The 8582-nt window shown below is 63.8% G+C and overlaps 2 protein-coding genes across 2 annotated transcripts in view; one reads left to right on the top strand and one right to left on the bottom strand.

Annotated features, from left to right (window-relative positions):
* The window catches only part of CACNA1H (calcium voltage-gated channel subunit alpha1 H), a 103998-nt gene extending 101361 nt beyond the window's left edge, over positions 1-2637 (bottom strand). Inside the window, exons 1-2 of the mRNA XM_042783223.1 lie at positions 2521-2637; positions 1600-1705 (exon numbers count right to left, since the gene is read on the bottom strand). Coding sequence (XP_042639157.1) covers positions 1600-1705; positions 2521-2637 — 223 coding nt within the window. The remainder of the gene's footprint in view (positions 1-1599; positions 1706-2520) is intronic.
* On the top strand, positions 2636-8175 carry TEKT4 (tektin 4). Its single transcript, XM_007957469.1, has 6 exons — positions 2636-3169; positions 4924-4994; positions 5419-5562; positions 6113-6335; positions 6915-7069; positions 7959-8175. The coding sequence occupies exons 1-6, from the start codon at positions 2636-2638 to the stop codon at positions 8173-8175; spliced, it is 1344 nt and encodes a 447-aa protein (XP_007955660.1).
* The last annotated feature ends 407 nt before the right edge of the window (positions 8176-8582 follow it).

Here is an 8582-nt window from a genome sequence, read left to right as displayed (position 1 = left end):
CAATTCCGACCCACAGCGCCCCTAGAGGACAGAGTGGAACTGCCCACAGGGTCTCCAAGGCTGTCAATCTTCAGGAAGCAAAGCCCAAACCACACCCACTGCCCTGGAGTCCATTCTGACCCACAGCGCCCCTAGAGGACAGAGTGGAACTGCCCACAGGATCTCCAAGGCTGTCAATCTTCACAGAAGCACACTGCCTCACCTTTCCCCGCCGAGGTGCAGTCAGTGGGTTCAAATCCTTTAAACACTGTGCCACCAGAGCTCCTCCCTAAACGACCAGACCAGTGTCCTTATAAAAGAAAGGACACACAGACACACAGAGAGGAGGTGGCCATGTAACTATGGAGGCACAGGTTATGATGTTGCAGCCACAGCCCAGGAGCAGCTGGGACCACCAGAGGCTGGAGGAGACAGGAAGGACCCTCCCCTAGGGCCTCTGGGGAGCCAAGCCTGCTGACACAGGATTTCCGCGGGGAGCAGGCAGGTGAGAGGTGGCTGATGAGTTCTAGCTGGAAGCCCAGCTTTCTGTTCTTTGTTACAATGTTTCCAGCACACTCCTGGGATGGTTTGCAGAGCTGTTCTGGGGAAAGGGGTGTCATCCCTGGGGGCACGCACATGCAGTCTGGGGGTGCTTCAGGGTGACTGCCCCACACGAATTCTAGTCTCTGACCCCGCTGGAGAGAAGAGAGCAGAAAGGGGACCTACCTTGGGAGTCTCTGGTGGCTGACTCAATTATCCCGTGGCCAATGCAATTTGGAGACAAATAAATCCAATAAGCCAGAAACGTGGATGACCCAGGACCGCCAGGCGGAGCCTCAGGAAAGCCTCCGGATGAGACCGGCAGGGCACGGGCAGAAGAAGTGTTGGATGCCTCCCCCCACGCGCTCACTGAGGCTGCTGCCACCTGGAGGGATGGAGCCCTGAGCCTGGGGCCCTCGCAGCAGCCCTGGCAGTAACTGATGTAATCCCTGGTGCAGATGGGGAAACTGAGGCACAGAGCAGGAGCAGCCCGGGCCACATGGTGCACAAGAGGCAAGGATTCCAACCACAGGGCTCCTCCTGGGTGTCTGCACCCCGTCAGGACCAGGAGACCTGTGGGTATGTGGCGGCACTGGCCGGGGACGCAGGGCCAGCCCAGGCTTTAGGCAGACTCCCCAGAGCAGCGCCCGCCTCAGCCACAAAGGGAGTACACGTTGAGTTGCAGCTTCCCCCCAGCTAGCTGTGGGCTCCACCGGGGCAGAACCCAGCTGCGGCCCACCCCACCACAAACCTCAACACCCTAATGCCCATCACGGTGGCAAGCCAGCACCCCGGCACCCCAGCACCTGCAGGCTGAGGCTGTGAGGTCAGGGTGGCCCAAGGTCACCAAACTTGAACCGAGTCACAGGCTCTGTGTCCTCCTGACAGGCCGTGGGTTCCAGCAGATTCCCTGGGTCTGTGGTTCCCCGGGCAGGACCAGCCTAGGGTCTGCATCTCCTGCTAAGAGGGTGTGCGTGGGGACGGCCGAGAGGAGTCCTGGAGCCCAGGCCGAAGCCGCAGGTTGGTGAGACACCCGGACCAGACCACCTCCAGGGGCACCTAAGGCAAAGGGAAGCCCACGTTGGCCGCATTTGGCGGCCAATGGCGCCCCCTGCTGGCCGACTCGGGCATCGCCCTGGCGCTCTGTGTTCTCTCCCCAGGACCCGATGCGCTTCCGCCCATTGGCCTGAGCCCCACAGCCAGGCCCTCAGTGGCCCTGGGGCACCGTCCCCTGTGCCTCCCGTGCGAGAGGGCCTATTCTAACTTCCCATTAAAGAGAACGTCCTCCTGGCTGGGCCTGGGCACCTTGCATTTGGAACACCCAAGAAGCCAGAAACGTGGACGACCCGGGACCCCCAGGCAGAGCCTCGGGGAAGCCTCCGGATGAGGCCGGCAGGGCACGGGCAGAAGAAGCCGGGCGGATCTGAGGCTTCTGGCCAGCTCTGGCTGGTCACCAGGCCTCCCCTCTCCTTCCAGAGTGTCAGCCGGGAAGCCCTGTGGGCCTGGCCCGGGTCTCAGGGCCACACGTAGTGACAGGGCCCGTGCTGGAGCGACAAGGGGGCGGAGGGAGGGTCCCCATCTAGGGTTAAAGGGTTGTCACTGCAGGGCGCACACCCTGAAGCCTCAGGTCCCGCTTCCCGGACTGCCCCGGGAGGACAGGGCCCGCGCCTGCGCTGCCCACGGCGGAGCAAAGCCAAACCAGGACAAGGCCGCGGAAACGGCCCCAGGAACGAATGAATGAGCGCGGGGACGGATGGATGCAGGGGTGGGGGGCAGGCAGCAGTACAAGCCCACCCCCAGCCCGTGCCCCGAGATGTTTCCATTGTAAACACAGAGGGGGAGACCCCAGCAGATGGCCCTGCCTGGCCCGAGGGTCCGCCAAAGGGCCGTGACCCCTTTGCCCCTGTTTCTGCGTCCTTGGAGGCGCCTGGCCCTTTAAGAAGGAAGTTCTGGGGGCGGGGGCATCCCTGTTGCCCAGCAACCGGAAAGCTTCCTGTGTACGGTGTTGCCCGGGCGACCGGGAGCTGCGTCCTGCTTGGAGCTGAGCAGGCGGAGCTGTCTGGCTGACCGCCCGGTCCTCGTTTCTTGGCTGAGCCCGGGGACTGACGGCCGCGCCATGGCGCAGACCGACGTGCTCCTGACCCAGGAGCCCGCCCCGCAGACGGTGCAGGTGTGCGACCTGCCTCGCAAGGTGTACGATGTGGCGCGCAACACCGGCGCCTACACGTCGGCGGGCCTGGCCACGGCGGGCTTCCGCACCGCCAAGTACTTGGTGGACGAGTGGTTTCAGAACTGCTACGCGCGCTACCACCAGGCCTTCGCCGACCGCGACCAGTCGGAGCGGCAGCGCCACGAGAGCCGGCAGCTGGCGGCCGAGACGGAGGCGCTGGCGCAGCGCGCGCAGGCGGACAGCACGCGCAGGGTGGGGCAGCGGCTGCAGGACAGCCACGGCTGGAAGTCGGAGCTGCAGCGCCAGGTCGAGGAGCTCCTGGCGGAGACCCGGCTGCTGCTGGAAGAGAAGCTGCGCCTGCAGCGCGCCCTGGGCGCCACGGAGCTGCCCTACTCCATCGCCACCGACAACCTGCAGTGCCGGGAGCGCCGCCAGCACCCTGACCTCGTGCGCGACTGCGTGGAGGTGGAGCTGCTGAAGGTGCCAGGCGCACGGAGCCCGGGGAGCGCGCACCTGCCGAGCCCCGGCCCACGCCCACCCGGGCTGGGCGCACCCCTCTGCCTGGACCTCCGGGCCCCTCTCCAGCCCACATCCCGTCCACCGCCCGCCCAGTAATTAAAACGCTGTAAACACGACAAGGCTAGGAGCCCTGGTGGTGCAGGTGTAAGCACTAGGCTACTAACCAAAAGGTCAGCGGTTTGAAGCCACTTCAAGGGAGAAAGATGAGGCAGGCGTTTCAGTGAAGAGTGACAGCCCTGGAGATCCTGTGGGCAGTTCCACTCTGTCCTCTAGGGGCGCTGTGGGTCAGAATGGACTCCATGGCAGTGGGTGTGGTTTGGGCTTTGCTTCTGTGAAGATTGACAGCCTTAGAGACCCTGTGGGCAGTTCCACTCTGTCCTCTAGGGGCGCTGTGTGTCGTAATGGACTCCACAGCAGTGGGTGTGGTTTGGGCTTTGCTCCTGTGAAGACTGACAGCCTTGGAGACACTGTGGTGCAGTTCCACTCTGTCCTCTAGGGGCGCTGTGGGTCGGAATGGACTCTACAGCAGTGGGTGTGGTTTGGGCTTTGCTGCTATAAAGATTGACAGCCTGGGAGACCCTGTGGGCAGTTCCACTCTGTCCTCTAGGGGCGCTGTGTGTTGTAATGGACTCCACAGCAGTGGGTGTGGTTTGGGCTTTGCTTCAGTGAAGACTGACAGTCTTGGAGACCTTGTGGGCAGTTCCACTCTGTCCTCTAGGGGCGCTGTGGGTCGGACTGGACTCCAGGGCAGTGGGTGTGGTTTGGGCTTTGCTTCTGTGAAGATTGACAGCCTTGGAGACCCTGTGGGCAGCTCCACTCTGTCCTCTAGGGGCGCTGTGGGTCGGACTGGACTCCAGGCAGTGGGTGTGGTTCCTGCTTTTTTAAACACCAGGCAGGACCAGGTCGGGCCCACAGAGCAGGATTGTAGAACTAGATACACACACAAGGGTGCTCAGTATTCCACGAGGATGCACTTGGATCAGCAGGGAGAAGAATCCAACACAGAAAAGGAAGCCATCAGTGGACAAGAAAGAAGCATAGCTCTGGGGATGTTCTTGGGGCTAGAGAGCCTGTGCAGGCAGGAAGCCCTGAGGGGTGGCCCAGGGGACATCTGGTCCCCCAGGGGTCAGGAACCAACAGGAAGGCAGACAGCCCTCAGCTCACTGGACAAGCCACAGGGAGGGCTCCCAGAATCATGGGGGCTAAGTCCCAGCCATGTGGGAACCACTCTGGGAGGACCCTCTCTGCAGCCCCTGAAGCCTCTGGGAAAGATGCCCGTCTGACAGTGGCCCAGAAACTATCTTAAGCCAAGAAAAACCAAACTCCCTGCTGTGGAGTCAGGTCCAACTCACTGCGACCCCTCTTTGGGTTTCCAACGCAGTATCTCTGTGGAATTAGATTGCCCAACCTTCCTTCTGAGGAGTGGCTGGTGGGTTTGAACCACCAGCCGTCTGGTTAGCAGTCAGATGCCATTCTAGAACCCCTCAATGAACCCAGTGACAGAGACAGGCCCATGTCCCCATTCTGCAGGACAAAGGTGGGGTGGCTGGCCCACCTGGTCTGAGCCCCAGTGCCCCATCACCTCCACCTCTGCTCCCCTGGGCGTTTGGGAACTGACCGTGGGCGGGTCGCCCAGTCCTCCAGAGACGTGCCCGGAGCCCCGGGAGGCTCGGTGGGCGCAGGGCCAAGCACAGGTGGGGCTTCTCTCTCTGCAGGAGGCTGAGCTCATCAGAAACATCCAGGAGCTTCTGAAAAGGACCATCCTGCAGGCCATAAACCAGATCCGGTGGGTGCGCCGCACGCCAGCGTGACCCCCGTACCACAGGGCCAGCCTGGGGCTCAGAGACGGCAGGGGGTTACCCTGGAGCACAGGGACAAGGGAGGGCCCCGGCAGGCTGGTGGGGCCCCAGACAGGGGCGCGAGGCCCTAGTATCCAGGGCCAGGCTAGCACAGCCCAGAGACTTGGGCAGCTGTTCCTGGATGGGGCTCACCAGGCGGGGACCCCAGAGGCTGTGGGTCCTGCACTGGGCAGCTGAAGCTGTGCTCTGAGCCCCCCTGAAGCTGAGAATTGGGGTCTCAAGGGTGCCCAGTGGCCCTAGGATGGGGTGGCCAGTGGCCGCAGGAAGGGGTGCCCGGTGGTCTCGGGATGTCTTGGGAAGGGAGGCCCCGCCCCCGCGCCAGCGCAGACGCAGCGTGGTCCCTGCCCCCAGGCTGAACCGAGAACAGAAGGAGACGTGTGAGATGGACTGGTCCGACAAGGTGGAGGCCTACAACATGGATGAAACCTGCTCCCGCTACCACAACCAGTGCACCGAGGTGCAGTTCCACCCGCACTCGGCCCGGCTGGAGGAGAGGTAGGCCCCGGCCCGCGGCGGGCAGGGGCCCTGCGCCCACCTGCGCGCGAACTCCCGTGCTCAGCCGCGCCCTGCTGGGGGACGCCGTCCGTCCACGCTCCCTGCTCGCTTCCCCCTGGAAGCAGCCTCCTTTGCTGGGCCATCCTCCCCCAGCCCCGCTGGTCCCAAGGCCCTCACCGCCAAGGTCCCTTGTGCAGCTCTGTGGACGGTGGGGAGGCCGCTCGCCCGTGAGGCTGCACTTCCACGCGTGGCAGGCAGAGGGCGCGCGGTCACCGTGCATTGCAGCAGCTCTGGGCGGGCGTCTGGTGGGTTCGTGCGGGGCGCCTGCAGAGGGCGCCTGTGGGAGCGCAGGGGACGCAGAGTGTGCGCAGGGGTGCGGACTCGCCAGGGTGGGGTGGGCGACTGTGGAAACGCAGGAGCCCAGGGGGTGCAGCGGGGTCCGGGGTCGCTGAGTCCGGAGGGGCGCAGGCACGGCCTGGCGGGCCTGGAGCCGTTGGCGGGTGACCCCCACCGACGGAGGTGCCGGCCGCTCCCGCCTCCCGGCCCGCAGCGCCTCCACGCCTGAGACTTGGGCCAAGTTCACCCGGGACAATCTGTACCGCGCCGAGCGTGAGCGCCTGGCCTCTGTCAACCTGCGGCAGCTTATAGACTCCATTCTTCGGGACACGTCCGAGGACCTGCGGCTGCAGTGCGACGCCGTGAACCTGGCCTTCGGGCGTCGCTGCGAGGAGCTGGAGGACGCGCGCCACAAGCTGGACCATCATCTGCGCAAGGTGATGCCGCCTGCTCGGTTCTCCCAAGCCACGCCCACACCACCAGACCACGCCCAGCCTTACTCAGGCCACCCCACATCAAGACCACGCCCCATCCGTCCAGACCACGCCCAGGCTGGCTCAGGCCCCACCCACACCACCAGACCACGCCTGACCCGCCCAGCGTCTGGCCACCTAGACCAAGCCCCTCGTTTGGGCTGCACCAGGGGCCGCTCTTGCCGTGGTCACGACCTGGGTCCGCCCCTGCACCTCCCTGACCGTCCTTAAGCTGCTGCAAAACCTCGGGGACACTTGGGGTGATTTGCTATTAATGTCTTGGGAGAGGTGACCAGCTGGCAGGGGCCTGGTGACCAGCAGGCGTGTGGAGCCCTCTGGGGTCTGAAATGCCCAAGCCACTCTCCCTTCCTCCACAGCTCCCTGGGCCAATATGCGGGGCTAGCTGCTGGACACAGCTTCAGGGCTCAGGGCCCCCCCCCCCGGAGGGAGGAATACTGGTCTGGGAGACCCCGGCCTCGGCCCAGCCCTGCCCTGGGCCCAGGCTGCCCGGCTGTGGTGCGCACAGAGTTCGTTTTCATGCAGACACTGCGGGAAATCACAGACCAGGAGTACAACGTTGCGGCCCTGAAGCAGGCCATCAAGGACAAGGAGGCCCCCCTGAGGGTGGCTCAGAGCCGCCTCTACCAGCGCTCACACCGGCCCAACGTGGAGCTGTGTCGGGACGCCGCTCAGTTCAGGTGCCCTGCCTGGCCACTCAGCCGCCGCCTCTGGGCAGTCCAGGGGTGGGCACAGCTGACCTTCGAGGCCTGTCCCCGCCTCCCTGGCTCTGTCATACTCTGGGGCTCCCGTGAACCCCCAATACACTGTACACCGCAGATGTTTAGAGAAAGGACAGCAGTGTCCCCCCACACACGCAGAAGCACAAACACTTCCCCTCCAGCCCATCTGAGTGCCGTGCATGAGGGCTCTGGGGGTTGCTGAAAGTGCCAGGAAAACAATGGCACAGTCCACGTGTTCTCACCCCATCTTCCCAGCAGGGGATCTCGGGGTGGTCAGAGCACAGAGCAGAGAGGCCAGGGTGTGGCCCTTCTGTCCCCCTCCTGCCTCCCTGGATGTGACGAGAGTAACCCACGTCTCCCATCTGGGGCATAGGTGGGATCCCACCTTTCCTTTTCCTGATTTATCGAGTGTCCAGTTCCCCTTCTAAGCAACATCTCACTCTTGAGCACGCTGCCTTCCCTGCCTCTCCATTTGTTCAAGACACCACACCAGGGGGCCTCTCTGGATTCAAAGAGGCAGTTGTCAGGAGAGGCTGGTCAGCACACCACTGCCATTGCTAGATAATGGCCACAAGATGTCGCCGTTGGACATGAGTTTCACCCACAGCCCCGATTCTGCTGAGCTCAGAGCTGTGACCTGTCACTTGCACCCAGGGCCTGAGGGGGTTCCCCAGTGGCCTTCCCCGGGGGGCTTTTGGAAACATCGCTGAGCACTTTGGCCAGGACACCCCCCATCTGGACTCACCTCTGAACCTGGGGTCTCACCCCTCCCTGCCCAGGTCAGGCATCCCAGTGACCCTTGCCCCCACCCGTCCCCATGTCTCACCGCCCTCCTCCGGCACCACAGGCTGGTGAGCGAGGTGGAGGACCTGAACACGTCCCTGGCGGCTCTCAAAGAGAAGCTGCTGGAAGCGGAACAGCTGTTGCACAACCTGGAGGACACCCGCATGAGCCTGGAGAGGGACATCGCTGTCAAAAGCAACAGCCTTTTCATTGACCGCCAGAAGTGCATGGCCCGCCGCGCCCACTACCCCACCATCCTCCAGCTGGCTGGCTACCAGTAACCCGCCAGGTGCGGCCTGGGCGCAGGGGCCGGCCCTACACTCTATCCCTTCAGCCCAAATAAAGAGCGTGTTAGCTTTCTACACAGGGTGGGGTCTTCGTCCGACTCTGGCCTGGGCAGTGGGGGTTTCCCGGTGCCTGTGGGTACCAGCATCCCACACACCCCCCCCCCCGCTGTGGGAGACCAGACGTCCCTGTCCTCAGAGCACGTGGTGATGTCCAGTGGGGAATTCAAGGCTAACCTGTGGCCACCCGCAGGTGTCCAGCCCAGAGCATGGCATCTCTGAGTGCTCGCTCACCCAGCAGAGTTGCAGAAAGTCCCTCAGGGTCCTCACGTCTCCCCCTGCTCCTGCCACTGCGCTTCCAAGTTAGCGACCTCTCACACCCCTTCTGCTGGGAGCAGGTGGGA

This window comes from Orycteropus afer, unplaced genomic scaffold, assembly GCF_000298275.1.
Source record: "Orycteropus afer afer isolate SDZICR_OR568_19922 unplaced genomic scaffold, OryAfe1.0 scaffold00751, whole genome shotgun sequence".
Classification (NCBI taxonomy): domain Eukaryota; kingdom Metazoa; phylum Chordata; class Mammalia; order Tubulidentata; family Orycteropodidae; genus Orycteropus; species Orycteropus afer.
The sequence above is the reverse complement of the archived record's forward strand: the minus strand, read 5'-3'. Positions and strand labels throughout refer to the sequence as shown.